The sequence below is a fragment of the Hakea prostrata genome, chromosome 1 (assembly GCF_041222555.1).
Source record: "Hakea prostrata isolate BN-2017 chromosome 1, UWA_Hpros_2, whole genome shotgun sequence".
Taxonomy (NCBI): Eukaryota; Viridiplantae; Streptophyta; class Magnoliopsida; order Proteales; family Proteaceae; genus Hakea; species Hakea prostrata.
The window spans coordinates 49,318,476-49,333,466 of record NC_142600.1 but is presented as its reverse complement, the minus strand read 5'-3'; the positions used below and the strand labels follow the sequence as shown (position 1 = coordinate 49,333,466).

At 40.2% G+C, this 14,991-nt stretch overlaps 1 protein-coding gene across 1 annotated transcript; it reads left to right on the top strand.

Annotated features, from left to right (window-relative positions):
* The first annotated feature begins 4,180 nt into the window (after window positions 1-4,180).
* Window positions 4,181-6,298, top strand: LOC149029089 (putative purine permease 11). The gene is made up of 2 exons (XM_089149848.1): window positions 4,181-4,298; window positions 4,859-6,298. Exons 1-2 carry the CDS (start codon window positions 4,262-4,264, stop codon window positions 5,959-5,961), a joined length of 1,140 nt encoding a protein of 379 aa, XP_089005974.1. The 5' UTR covers window positions 4,181-4,261; the 3' UTR covers window positions 5,962-6,298.
* Window positions 6,299-14,991: the final 8,693 nt, after the last annotated feature.

The window sequence follows — 14,991 nt, the reverse complement described above, 5'->3', positions numbered from 1 at the left end:
CTTGTATAGCCCTCCGAATCCGCATCCGAAGTTGCTAAACTATTCCTGAAAATTCTGTTGAAACTCTATTGGTCGATACTGTTGGTCGATACTATCAACCAAAGGTATCGACCAACAAGCCAAGATTCAAATAAAAAGGTGCTTTTTGGATATTCCTTTCTCCTTTTTAAGTGAAACCTCGAACCTAAATCATTATTTCACTCATTTCAACATCTAAGAACATGGGAAAGCTCCTCTAAACCTCCTCCTTGGCTTGGGTGTTGATCTTCTTCAAGAATCATTGTCTCTCTTCTCTAATCTCTTCTCCAAGGTATGTAATCTCTCACTCTCTCTCTAATCTACTTCTACCTCATCTTCTTCTTGCTACTGAGTTCGTGAAGATGGTGCTGCAACCTTGCAACCACCTCTTCTACAAGCTCTTTTGCTTTGATTAAACCTCTCTTCACCCTTTCCATGCTATCATTATCATACATGATGTTCTTGCTTTCTTATTTTGTTTTTTCTCTTCTTTACAACATGAATTTATCTCTAAATCTGATTTTCCCTTTCAATTAGGTCTGATTATATGTTAGTAATTGTCTATATTCTGCTGCTCATCATTCTATTAATTGAATTCCTAAGTTCTCTTGCAATTTCAATTGATTCCATTGAAGAACATGATTCTTGCAAGTTTGAACCTAGGACCTCAATTTGGGGGTTTTCAATTTGACCATTGAGGTTTTCTCCTACAGTTCACTAAAGAGGTCTAGTTTTAGGGAGTACCTTCGGATTTTGCACCGGAGTCCGTTTGATATCTCAACTGTCTCACTCTTCATCAGTGCGCAGATTCTAACCTAACACTGGTAATGTACTCAAGGAAGGAGCAGCATCATCAATGTCCATAAACTGGAGTTCCGACATTACGTCATCAACCAGTAGGGCCCACAAGTCCCTCCTACCACCACTTCGGGTCTTCGGACCAACAAACACAACAATGACCGGGTCGGGTCAAGGTTAGGTAAAAGCTGGATTTTACACTTGCATTGGATTAGAAACCCCGACATGCGCCAGTACTCATTGCCAATGGTCGTGGTGAGAGAGTGTTGACTTAACCCCTAGCCATGGTTTGAGAGCCAGGTGTGGACTTACCCCTTTGCCCAGGATCCCTACAGAGGTAACCAGTCCTTGCCGGATCAGAGTGATGAGACTTACCCAAAGGAGGGCTGGTGTATATCTTAAAGCATGTCAGTTGTTAGAGACTTGCATAGTTAGACCTTAGTAGCATTCATATTTCTGCATACCATCCATATCATTTCATCTGTGCATTCGTGGATTGTATTGACATATATATGAGAATTGCTTGTTCCTTACTGAGTTCGTTGGAACTCATTCCTTTCATTGTATATATTATATAAACTGTACAGATAGTTGCACAACGTCGGACGTTGGAGATGATTCGTATGAAAGAACCTTCTCGTATGAAGCTGATGTTGACACAGACAGTGATACATGAACTTGCAGAGCATGAGGCCTTCTGAAGATGCTTGTGTGCACCTTTAGCACCCATTGATGGCCGACAAAGGCAGATTACCAGGATTTTGATGATTATATGGAGAAAGATTGGAGGACATCTTTACTTGCTAATTTAGAAAACTAGTTTTTAGATTTATAAAAGAAAACCAGAGAGAAGATTATTTAGTTATTTATTTTGCTTCCGCTGAACTCGATATTACTTTTGATTCTTGATTTTCCCTCTTTCGTTCGTTCTTGGATATTTATTGGAGTATTTGGACTCCTGTAACCTTTTTATTAATTATTGCACTATTCTTGCTCTTGATTATCTGTATTTGTATTTATTATTGTTGATAGACTAAAACCATGGATCTTGTGACGATTCGCACCCACGGGTTGTCGGGCAGTTAACCGGGCCCGGCGGGCGGGGTGTGACAGATGAAGTCTCTACATTCTTCCCTGGCAGTATTGCTTCAGCCACTTCCAATTCCTACACAAATTTGGGAAGACCTTTCCATGGATTTCATTGTGGGTCTTCCACCGTCCGCCGGCAAAACAACAGTAATGGTGGTGGTCGATAGACTGTCAAAATATGCACACTTCACACCCTTGCTGTCTCGTTTCACCAGTGCCAAAGTAGCCGAAGCCTTCCCTGAGAATGTTGTTAAGCTCCATGGAATTCCCAAATCACTAGTCAGAAATTGTGACCCTCCATTTCTCAGTACATTCTGGCAAGAGCTTTTCCAACCCCAGGGGACCATCCTCGCTATGTCTACAGCATACCACCCTCAGAGCGACGGGCAAACTGAAGTGGTGAGTAGAGGCTTGGAAAGTACCTGAGGTATTTCGTGAGCGAGCAACCTCACCTTTGGGCTCGGTACCTTTCATGGGCAAAGTTCTCTTACAACACTGCCTTTCATTCTGCAATACAAACAACCCCCTTTGAAGCCGTGTATGGATGACAACCTCCAGAAATCACACAATATTTACTAAGTACATCCATTAACAACGCGGTGGACAAAGAGTTACAAGACCGCAATCGAATTCTATGTGACTTAGAACTTCACCTTCGTCGCGCTCAACACCGAATGCAACATCAAGTGAACAAACACCGTCAGGACCTTGAACTCCAACCCTGGTGAGTGGGTTTCGTTCGTCTCCGTCCCTACCGACAATCCTCTGTGGCTATGTGCATCAACCAAAAATTGGAGAAACGCTATTTCGGTCCCTATCAGAGACTTGCTTGAGTGGGAAAGGTTGCATACCGCCTATCTCTGCTCTCGGGCTCTCAAATCCATAATGTTTTTCACATTTCTACCCTAAAGCCTTGTGTTTGACAGCCACCGCCACCAGCATCTCCACTGGCAGAAGCCCTGTCTGAAATCATTCCCGCTACTATCTTGCAACACCGCCAGATCCAACGCCATCACTCATCTATTCGTCAAGCTCTCGTTCATTGGAAGGGTTTTCTATCTGAGGAAGCCACTGGGGAAGATTGGGCGCTGCTCAAGCGTCAATTTCCTTACCTAAACCTTGAGGACGAGGTTACACTTTCAGGGCCTTGAAGATGAGGTTACACTTTCAGGGGAAGGTAATGTCACATTCCAAAATGAAGCACATAATTCATAGCAAGAGCTGGAACCTGAAGTGGTCCATCCAGCCAGGAGAGAGACACGTATCCATAAACTTCCATCACATTTGAGTGATTTTATTGTCGGCAAACACAAAAGAGACTTCAAGAATTAATGGGGGTAATTGAGGAATTTACATAGTAAAAGTTCATTCTAGAATGTTTGCTTAACCGTTTACTGCTGTATAAAAATCACAAAGCATAATGAGAAGGCATCTAAGAAATTAACCAATTCTCTATCTCTATCTCTCTATATCTCTCTTCTGAAACCTCTTCTTCTTCCTTCTTCTGTCTGCAAATAATTCTGTTCGTAACATCATCCTGGACTACGTAACCGTTTTGCTGCCTCCTATGGCACAAATTATAGTAGGACCCACCCACTACAATTATCACAGTCAGGTTTCCTTGGGTCAATTGCAGACCCTGACATACCAATGTAATCCATTGATATTTTAGCGAAGTAGAAAGGCCATGCTTTTCGCACATAAACAACAAATTTACTTTATTTGGTACCGTTTGTAAATTCCGCCTTTCACCCAGTAACATACAACTACTAATAGATGAAGAAGACAAAAAAAAGGAAAATAGAGAAAATGAGAATAAAGGATAAGGAGACGAAGATGAGTAGAAAATAAACACTCACACCAAAAAGCAGTGGAGAAAAAAGCACGCCAAAACGGTGGAGCAAATCAAGACAGAATAAATACACAATATATTTATAGATATACGAACCAATATTGGATCTAGAATGTCAAGTCAATATGTAATAGTATCGCCTGTAATTTTGTTAATGTTGGATCGCCAATACAATATCCAAGGAGTAAAACGCTTTAAGAAACAGAAACATACAATTGAAATCAAGAGTTACAATCTTTTTGCGGGCCCAAAACATGTACCCTTTGCTTGCTTATAGAAAAAATGAAATTTAAGATTTTAGATATTGGAACATTATCACGGAACTTTAGCCGCCTAACTTTGTGACTTTTCGGTGTTCTAGGACCACAAGTATAAAATACAAAACAACGTTTTCATTACTTCCCGGGCTTTGCTGTCCAGTTAAGCACTTGACAGAAGCCATTTTTCTTAGATCTTTGCTGTTTTCAGTTTCTTTTATTTGCTTGTGTCTTCTTCTTCTTCTTCATGGCGAGAGCTCAAGAACTCCAACTCCATGTCATTGGTAAGTTTACAAATGGTTTTCGTTCTCTGGAATCAATCCGTTTCATACTATCACTGGTACCGCAAGAATCCATTTTATTTTATTATTGCAAGAATCCGTTCTCTGGAATTTCTTGGCTTTATAAAAGAGTTTTCAACACTAAAGCTGTAACTAACTAGTTTGGTTTTCCATATGCTTAAACTAAAATAACCCAAAATCGGTATCTTTCTGTTCTGAATAAATTTGACTCCCGTATTTGAATTTTGTGATCCCTCAGAACGTAGAATCAGAAGTGCAAATTTTCTGAGAGGGGTGGGAAAAGATAGATTTCAAATTTGTTTGGTTTTCTTTTATTTTATTTTATTTTGGTTCTCTGCATTTAGATATGATAAATATGTTAAACTAAACAGAGCACTTTAACATAAAGGAATTTCATATTAAAACATGTAGAAAACAAGATTAAAGATGCATTTGAAATAGAAAGATGATCTTTTTATGCTCAGATAGACAAGCTTTTAGATGCAAGGGTTTCACTTTCAGTGTTGTACTAACTGATCTTTCCATTCTCTGTTTTCGTAAAGAACCAGAAGCACAGGAACCAAACTTGGCCAAAGATGAAGACGTACTTCCTACACCAAAAAGAGGTTACAAGTGGTGGATAAAAATGGCACTTTACATATTCTGTGTTCTCACAGGCCAATCCGTTGCAACTCTTCTTGGAAGACTCTACTATAACAGAGGTGGAAATAGCAAGTGGATCCAAACAATTGTTGTTACTTCAGGCTTTCCATTTCTCCTCCCCATTCTATTCTACTTCTCCTATAAACCTTCTATCGCAAACCACACCAGTAGTTCCACAAACAGGTCTCCCTCTATACTCACCCTTGTAGTCCTTTACACCTTCCTTGGTGTTCTCAGTGCTGCTGATAACTTACTGTATTCATATGGACTGTTATATCTCCCTGTTTCTACATACTCTCTTGTTTGTGCAACCCAATTGGCCTTTAATGCACTGTTCTCCTACTTCATCAACTCCCTTAAGTTTACTCCTGTTGTGCTTAATTCAGTAGTCCTTGTTACCATCTCTGCCACACTCATCGCTCTCCATTCTGAATCCGATGGATCCAATGGAGTCACAAAGGCACATTACGTGATCGGATTTCTATGTACCTTAAGTGCTTCTGCCCTTTTCTCCCTATTACTCTCACTTACAGAAATTTCATTTGAGAAAGTTCTGAAAAAGAAAACATTTTCAATGATATTGAAGATGACCATATACCCGGGAATCATCGCAACATGTGCTTCTTTTGTGGGTCTTTTCGCTAGCGGAGAATGGTGGAGTTTAAAGGGAGAGATGAAGAAGATTGGAGAAGTACCGTATGTGATGATCCTTGTCTCGACTGCTGTGGGGTGGTCAGTTACTTCTGTTGGGGTAGTGGGTTTAATAATGGAGGTGTCTTCACTCTTTACTAATGTCATTAGTACAGTGGGCTTGCCCATTGTTCCAATCTTTGGTATTATATTTTTCCATGAGAAAATAGATGGGGTGAAGGTGGTTGCTTTGATTTTGGCTATCTGGGGGTTTATTTCTTACATGTATCAAAATTATCTTGATGATTTGAAGTTGAAGGCTTCAAGAAAAGAAGCAAATGAAAACTCTACCACTTTGAGATCTCGAGAATGAAGAATAGGTAGGTCTAAACATTGAGGATAAGACCTCTTCTTGTACATATTTTTATCTTTTGAAGTTGTGCGAAAGGTCACCTCAAATTTGATTTCATACTAAAAGCAGTAATGGAATTTCAATCTTATCAAAACAGAAGAAGTTCTTCCCAATATCTGTAACTATTGGTACTCCATATTTGCAAATTTCAGTATGGTTAACGGGTTGCCAATTTCTTATATTTACTAACTAATCTATGTGTATTAAGGAATAGAAAATATTGTACTACACTATCATAGTCTGTACTACACTTTCATATAAATATATGATGGACCTGATTTATGGGGAATCATCAAACTTACTTTAATATGGTATCAGTCGCTTGGGTTAACCTGGTTCATACACATTTTTTGGTTCACGCTTCTTTCTTGACTGTTCTTCTTGAATCATGTATCAACATTTGACACGTTTCTTGAATCAAGAATCTGCTGCTACTTTTCTTAGAACTTGTCGTTTTCTTTTCTTGAACTTGGTTTCTCAACAGCTCTATGCTCTGCTTCTTCTAAGTTCTTCTTCTCCGATCTGTGGTTGTTGCTGGTTTCTTGAACTGTCGTTGCTGGTTTGAGTTTCTGCAGTTTTGTTGTGTGTTTCCGGTTACAGATTTTCAGATTTCTGCATTTCAACCCGTGTTGACCTGGTTGCAGTTTTTTGGTGCGTTTCTGCAGATTCGCTTCAGATTTCTTCAGTTCGTTCCAGTTTTGGTGTGTTTTGTGCGCAGATTTAGTGTGTTTCTTCAGATTTCTTCAGTTTCAGATGTGATTTGTGGTTTCAGATCTGAGTGTTGCAAGCCTCTATTTCAGATTTGGTTATCTGCGCTTTGTGTTCTAAGTTTTTCAGCTCAGATTGAGACGAACCAGTAGCTGCTTTGTTCTCTGCATTTTTTTTTGAGATTTATTTTGTCAAGATTTCACAAGATTTGTGATTCATGGCATCAGATTCTTCTACATCTGATGTGCACCCGTCGGATCCATCTTCGTCTTATTCTTTTTCAAATGTCCACCACTATTTGTCAGTCAAGCTTTCTGGAGAGAATTATTTGATATGGCGTTCTCAATTTCTGCCTTTGTTAAACACCACTGGTTTCATGTCTCTAGTTGATGGAACGAATTCTCAGCCTGATCCGTTTCTTGATTCTGACTCTGCTTCTCCGAGACCAAATCCTGCATTCTTCACTTGGCACAAACAAGATCAACTACTGTTGAGTTGGCTGCTTTCCTCCCTCACTGACTCTGTTCACTCTCAAGTGGTTGGCTTGAAGACTTCTTTTGCGGTATGGAATGCGTTGATGGCTACCTATGCCTCTTCGTCTCAAGCAAGAGTGATGTAGCTTCGGCTTCAATTGCACAATATAAGGAAGGGAGCTGATTCCATGAATGAATATCTTCTGAAGATCAAGAAAATTTCTGACGCTTTGGCTCTTGCATCTGCTCCAACTTCTGAGTCAGAGCTTGTGTTGTTTATTCTTGGAGGCCTAGGACCTGAGTACCAGTCATTTGTTACATCAATTACTACTCGTGCTGCTTCTATCCAGCTTCCTAATCTTCAAGGTCTATTGTTTTGTGAGGAAATCAGATCGGCTTCTGCATTAAGAGATCTCACTAACATCACAGCACAGGCAGCAAATATTTCTCAATCTCAATCTCAATACTCTCGCCCACATTTCTCTCGGAATGTTTCTCGGAATTTCTCTGCTGGTCGTAATTCTGGCCGATTGCCTGGTAGAGGAGGTCGTGGTGGTGGCCGATTCTCTTTCTCTTGTCAGATTTGTGACCGACCTGTGTCACTGACTTTAAATTGTTATCATCTTCCAAGATTTCGTTGGGTCTACTCAGAGGTTTGTCACACCTTCATCTTCTGGTGGTCGTTATCGAATGCCTCAGGCTCATTTTGCTAGTGCTCCACCTAGTACATCTCACTGGTTACCTGACTCGGGTGCCTCACATCACATTACACCACACTTGGGTGTCATAAGCTCTCCAGCTGAGTACATTGGAAATGAACAAGTTCAAATTGGCAATGGAACAGGTTTGTCCATTCATCATGTTGGTAATTCCAAAATTTCAGTTTCTAAATCACCATTTCATTTGTCTGAAATCCTACATGTTCCCTCTGCTTCTCATAATCTGTTATCTGTGAGTAAATTCACATCTGATAATCCTGTATTTTTTGAATTTCATGATACTTGTTTTCATATCAAGGATCGCTCCTCGGGCAATATCCTAGTGACCGGGCCCCTTAAAAATGGTGTGTATCAGCTTCCTGTAGACAATTTTGTTGCTGCTTCTTCTTCTCCTTTTGCTTTTTCTGCTATTAAAGCTTCTCATGATGTTTGGCATATGCGTTTAGGGCATGCTAATACAAAGACTGTTAGTCGAGTTTTATCTCAGTTTAATCTTCCTTCTGTTGGTGTTAAATCAAAATTTGTTTGTGCACCTTGTCAATATGGAAAGTGTCATAAACTACCATTTCTTTCATGTACTACACATACAACTGCACCTCTTCAACTAGTATTTTCTGATCTGTGGGGTCCTGCCCATGAGGTCTCTAATGATGGGCATAGATTTTATGTTTCATTTGTGGATGACTTTACTAGATTTACATAGTTGTATCCACTTTCTTGTAAATCTCAGGCTTTGCAAGTCTTTCAAATGTTTAAACTCTTTGTTGAAAAACAATTTTCTACTCCCATTCTTGCCTTTCAATCTGATTGGGGTGGGGAGTATCGCACTTTTTCTACATTCCTTGAGAGTTGTGGGATTTCTCATCGCTTATCTTGTCCATATACATCTGAACAAAATGGTAGGGTTGAGCGAAAACATCGTCAAATTGTTGAAATGGATTTATCTTTGCTTGCTCATTCTGGTATGCCTATGCGTTTTTGGGTGGATGCATTCTCTCTGCCTGTGTTTATTCTAAATAGGCTACCAACTGCTGCTTTGAACTTTGCCTCTCCTTTTTCCTATTTGTTTAAACGTCATCCTGACTATACTTTTCTTAAGACATTTGGCTGTTGTTGTTACCCACTGTTGAGGCCATTCCATAAACATAAATTAGATTTTCGGTCAGATGCTTGTGTTTTTATTGGATATAGTATTCGCCATCATGGGTATAGGTGTTTGCAACTTTCTACTGGGAAGATTTTTGTATCTCGTCATGTAGTCTTTGATGAGATTTTGTTTCCCTTCCGGTCTCCTTCTTTGGTTCCTGCTTCTCTTTATCCATCTTCTTCTATTTTTCCTTTGTTATTACCAACTACATTGTCTTCCAATTTTGATGTTCCAAAGACAGGTTCTAGAGGTTCCATGGAGCTATTGGATGGCTGTTCGGATGTTAGACTTGGTAAACCTATTGTTGATTCTTTAGATTCAGCTCCTGCTCTTTCTACTGGTTCTCGACGCATCGATCAAAACATTACTTTGGGATCAAATACTGCTATTCCTAATGATGTTACTGCTGGTGCACATATTCAGTCTGAGAATGTTGTTTCTTCAACAGAAAATTTGATTCCTTTTTGTACTGTAACTAATAAGGACACTGGATTTTTTGATTCAGCAAACTGTTTAGATAGTTTCCCTGGGCAGTTAGTTTCTATGGATTTAAATGGGCCTGCTGCTTCTGGTGTTATAAATAGGCCTATTGCTACTAGTATGTTACATGGGCTTGCTGTTCCTAGTGTTATAAATGGGTCTGCTGCTTCTGGTGTTATAAATAGGCCTGCTGCTACTAGTATGTTAAATGGGCCTGCTGTTCCTAGTGTTATAAATGGGCCTGCTGCTCATAGTCCAGGAGCTTTAAATGATAATTCTTTTAGTCCAAATTATTTACATGAACATATTACACTTGGGCAGCTTTTCACTCCATCACATTTATCTCCTACACATGCTTCGGTTGATAGTCATACGTTGCTCAATGAGTTGCCACTTCCCTCAATGCAAACTAGGTCTCATCCAATGGTGACTCGATCTCAGGATGGGACTCGTATTCCTAAAATTCCTAAGAGCTTCTATGCCACTAAATACCCCCTTCCTTTGGCTCTATTAGTTGTTGGATCTTCCGATTTGGAGCCAACTTGCTATAGTCAAGCTTCTAAATCTTCCGTCTGGAGACTTGCAATGGACAATGAGTTTAATGCTCTCCTTGCAAATAAGACTTGGATTCTCACATCCTCACCCTTGGATAGAAGGGTTATTGGTTGCAAGTGGTTATTTCGCATCAAAAGGAAATCAGATGGGACCATTGAACGACACAAAGCTCGTTTAGTTGCCAAAGGGTACACACAGGAATATGGGCTAGATTATGATGAGACTTTTAGTCCCGTTATCAAACCCACCACTATTCGTATCATCCTCACATTAGCTGTCTCCAAACACTGGCTTGTTCGACAACTTGATGTAAATAATGCCTTTCTTCATGGCAACCTCGAAGAGGATGTTTATATGCATCAACCACCCGGTTATGTTGATACTCGGTATCCCTCCTATGTATGCAAACTACAGAGATCTCTTTATGGACTCAAGCAAGCACCCAGAGCATGGTTTCATCGTCTCAGCTCTTATCTTGTTACTCTTGGGTTTACGGGATCTAAGACTAACTCGTCTCTTTTCATTCGTCATCACTCATCTGAGCCTCTTTATGTGTTGATATATGTTGATGATATTTTAGTCACTGGACCCTCTTCATCGGCCATTGACTCCTTATTACACTCACTCTCTTCGGAGTTTGCTCTCAAAGATTTGGGCCCTGCACGGTTTTTCTTGGGTGTTGAGATGATTCCTATGCGCAATGGTATTCTTCTATCTCAACAGAAGTATATCTATAGTCTCCTAACTAAAGCCGGATTGACTGATGTCAAACCGATCTCCACGCCAATGACACCTGCTCACCATTTGTCAAGTTTGGGTGGAAAACCCTTATTGGATGCCACGCTTTATCGAAGTCTTGTTGGTGGGCTCCAGTATGTAACCCTTACAAGGCCTGATATTGATTTTTCTGTTAACAAATTATGTCAGTTCCTCTCTTCTCCCACCGAGGATCATTGGGTTGCTTTAAAGAGGTTGCTTCGGTATCTCAAGGGCACTATTCTGTTTGGCTTGCATATTACACCCTCTTCCACCTTGTCTCTAGAGGCTTACTCTGATGCAGATTGGGCAGGTTGCCCTGATGATCGTAAGTCTCATGGTGGTTATCTTATCTTTTTGGGTTCTAGTTTGGCTTCTTGGCAATCTCGCAAGTAGACTACTGTTGCTCGTTCGAGTACTGAGAGTGAATACCGTGCCCTTGCCACTGCCACAACTGAGTTAACTTGGATTGAATCCCTTCTATCTGAGTTGGGCATCTTGTTACCTTCTTCCCCTGTTCTATGGTGTGATAATATTGGGGCGACCTACCTATCTGCAAATCTGGTTTTTCATGCCAGAACGAAGCACATTGAGATTGATTTTCATTTTGTACGTGATCGTGTGGCCAAGAAGGAGTTATTGGTTTGGTATATTTCTACATCTGATCAGCTAGCTGATATCTTGACAAAGAGTCTTTCCTCTCCTCGGTTCTCTTTCCTTCGTTCCAAACTCAAGGTCCTTGAAGGACCCTTGACTTTGAGGGAGGGTATTAAGGAATAGAAAATATTGTACTACACTATCATAGTCTGTACTACACTCTCATATAAATATATGATGGACCTGATTTATGGGGAATCATCAAACTTACTTTAATAATGTGGAATCTTTGGATTTGGAAGGCTCTGAATAATGGAGTTTTTGCAGTCGATAGTGTATATGAGTGTTAATGATCAAATATCCAGATTGGACTGACCACTTTTCGGTTCGACCAACACTCAATCTGATTAGCTGGTCAAATAGAGTTGATGGACAGTTCGGCCATAACAGACAACTATGGAGACTAGTCATCAAGAACGATCAGATTTCTCAACCATAACAAACTACAAAACAGATAAGGTTAAGAGGCTATCCGGATAAAAGAGTCCTGAGCGAACTCATCAGCAAGAGTCTAAGCAGGACTCAATCACTACAGGGCAGGCAAACATCTTGGAATCTATATAAACAAATTTATGGACGAGAGAAGGGTAAGCAATAGTGAATACTTCATTCCTATTCACTCTTCTAGATTGATCCCTTGCTAACTTGCTCGTCGGAGACGTTCTTCAACCCACCCGGTCGAGCACGTTTATTTGCAGGTTGTTCACTTGTGCTGCCAAACAGGATTCTGCAACAACAATCAACACTGTCTGTGGGAAACCAATCAAAAAGTCATCATGCAAAAGGTCATGCAAGTTAGTCGGTGAGAAATCCAGTGAAGACAAGAAGAAGATTAACAAGGAGAATGTCACACCAAGAATTGAAAAAATTCTTGAACATGTTGCCTTTGCAAATTCAGCTGATCAATTCATAACAATAGGTCAATTCAACGAATTGTAAAAGCAAATCCTAGACCTGAACGATCTGATTAGGGCAAGCATTTGTTAGCAGGTGACAATAGTGCCAAAAACTGGCCCACAAAATATTCCCATCAATCTTGATGGCAATAGAGAAGATCAAAGCATGCAACGAAAGGAAGATCAAGCACATAATCCAAATCACAGGTCTCAACCATCTCAAAGAAACCGGGAGAAGGGAAAAGAAAAGGTTGGGGAACATTCCCGACCTTCACATGAGGTAGCGTCCAAGGACCCTCCTCCATCCGACCACCTAGATGATCGAGAAAGCAGCTCCCAGCTACTGTAATGACCTACTTCTTCATCTTCACAATCTTAGAGTGAATCCCCATTCACTCTATTCTTTCCATGGACAACACAGTATGATTTTGGTGTTTAACCTAACATGATTTTCATGATCTTAATTATACTTGTGTTGTTTGACTTCTAAGCTATGCTAGATCTATTCTTAAGTGAATTTTCGACCATGATCTACTATTTTCATATCTTTAACAGCATGGCCTTGAACAGAACCGATTGGAGGGCAAGAATCCATGTAGCCGACCCCATTTAGTTGGGAAAAGGCTTATTGTTGTTGTTGTTGTTGTTGTAGAATGAATCCCCATTCATTTTAGTCTATCTGTGAAATCTATGAATTGATTTTGGATTAAGCCTATTATGTGATCCGATAGTTTTCTATTACAATGATCATGTCAAATGTTTAGATCATGATAGATAGCCTTCATATAGAATTTTTGAATGTCCTATTAATTTTGGAGTGATTGGAACTCAAACGAGGAGTTTCCGATCAAAACTTAGTTTTTTATCCATATACAGAGGCTTGGTCGATTGCCTTGGTCATCCCAAGCGACCAAGGGTGTCCTGGACAACAACATTCTCTGTTTTGACTCTGTTTTGACTCCGATACTTTAGGGTTTGTTCCTTATGTTCAATACTTGTTTGTTTAGGCTTTCTTTGGTGACTTTGGACCTACCCTCTAATCTCTTTCTTCGGAGTTTACAAATTGAATTTAAGGTGAGTACACTCACACACAATTGACATCTTACATTTTGTACTATGTTAGATCTTGTATGCATGTGGTAGCTACTATCTTAGAACCTTTTCTATGTTGTTATACTTCTGTAATTCCAGAATATGTTTCATATTGCTAACTTGCATGCTTGTACGATTATGATTGGATGGAATGGATTGTGATGCGATATATGGAATCATATTGTGTTGTGATTGCCTAGGTTGTGGAATGGGGAATGCCTTTTTTGTATTTCTGTCATTGGACACTAGTGGAGGTGGTATGGGATGCATTCCTATGATGCCCCTTGGCGCTTTCCATAACTACTGGTTGACGTACCTAGGTTTTTGTCTAGAATTGTTTGGCTAGGAAACCCTGTCATATCAAGGGGCACTTTCCATAACTACTAGTTGACATACCTAGGTTTTTGTCTAGAATTGTTTGCATAGGAAACCTTGTCATATCACACCCTATCGGTAGGGGCATTGAGGGCGAGTGACCTGTGGCAGCAATGGGGATTTGTGGATGCTCAAGACCAGTAACCAACCTGTGAGAGGACACAAATCACATTGTGGGGGCCATTCATTGGTAGGTCGCACATAATAAACTTGGGCTCGTGGGTGCCCAAGAGTGCAAGAAGCATGAGGGGACACGAGAGCTTCCCGTTTATTATATGTGGATGACCAATAGGGTTAAGAGTCTACGTAGCCGAGAAGGAGATAGTGACTCTAGGGGGAAAGATACTGGAAAGGATTGTAAGAGGCGAGGAATGGAGGTATTCGACCCTAAAGTAGATGTGACTTAGTAGATGATGTGTATTGAGCTACATATAACCCTGACACATGCTAGTACTCATGCCAATGGGGGGGGGGTGAGAGAATAGTGACCTAAACCCCAGCCATGGAAAGTCCGAGAAGGATGTCAGGACCCAATTATCGTGGAGAACCCAAAAGATGTGCTTAAGAGCCGTGAGGGGGAGTGACTGAGACTACCCAAAGGAGTATGGTGTTATATCTTAAAGCGTGTCTGCCACTAGAGACTAGCATACATAGAGTTAGAAGCACACTTGCATTTACTATTTCATTTTATATTGCATTATGCTTGTTCTGAACTATGTGGAAGTTGTTAATTGTGATTGAACTGCTTGCTGTTCTTTTGAGCTCACCCTTCAGAGACAATATTTGTTAGATGATAGTGCAGGTATGGAAGAGATCATAAGCTTATATGTAGAGAACCTTACCTTATATGATGCAGCTGCGGACGCAGTGGGAGAAGTTGGTGATTAGTTGCAAGACCCGAACATCGGTCCAGACTATTATGACGGTTGTGACATCCCCCCTGCCGGTACCCTATCTGAAATACTTAAAGGTGTGATCCACAAATCCCATGGTCAAGTTTAGGGTGATCATATACCCACATTGCACAATAACATAATCACAAGAAATGAATAATCAATGTATAAATATATTAAGAAACTAATCAAAGAATAATTCTCATAGTACAATCAGAGTGAGGAATAAAATGATACCAA

Bases quoted from the DNA above. Each gene is read 5' to 3' on its own strand.
- LOC149029089 (XM_089149848.1), top strand. From the start codon at position 4,262: ATGGCGAGAGCTCAAGAACTCCAACTCCATGTCATTG. The intron at 4,299-4,858 runs GTAAGTTTACAA...GTTTTCGTAAAG, and splicing joins ACTCCAACTCCATGTCATTG to AACCAGAAGCACAGGAACCA.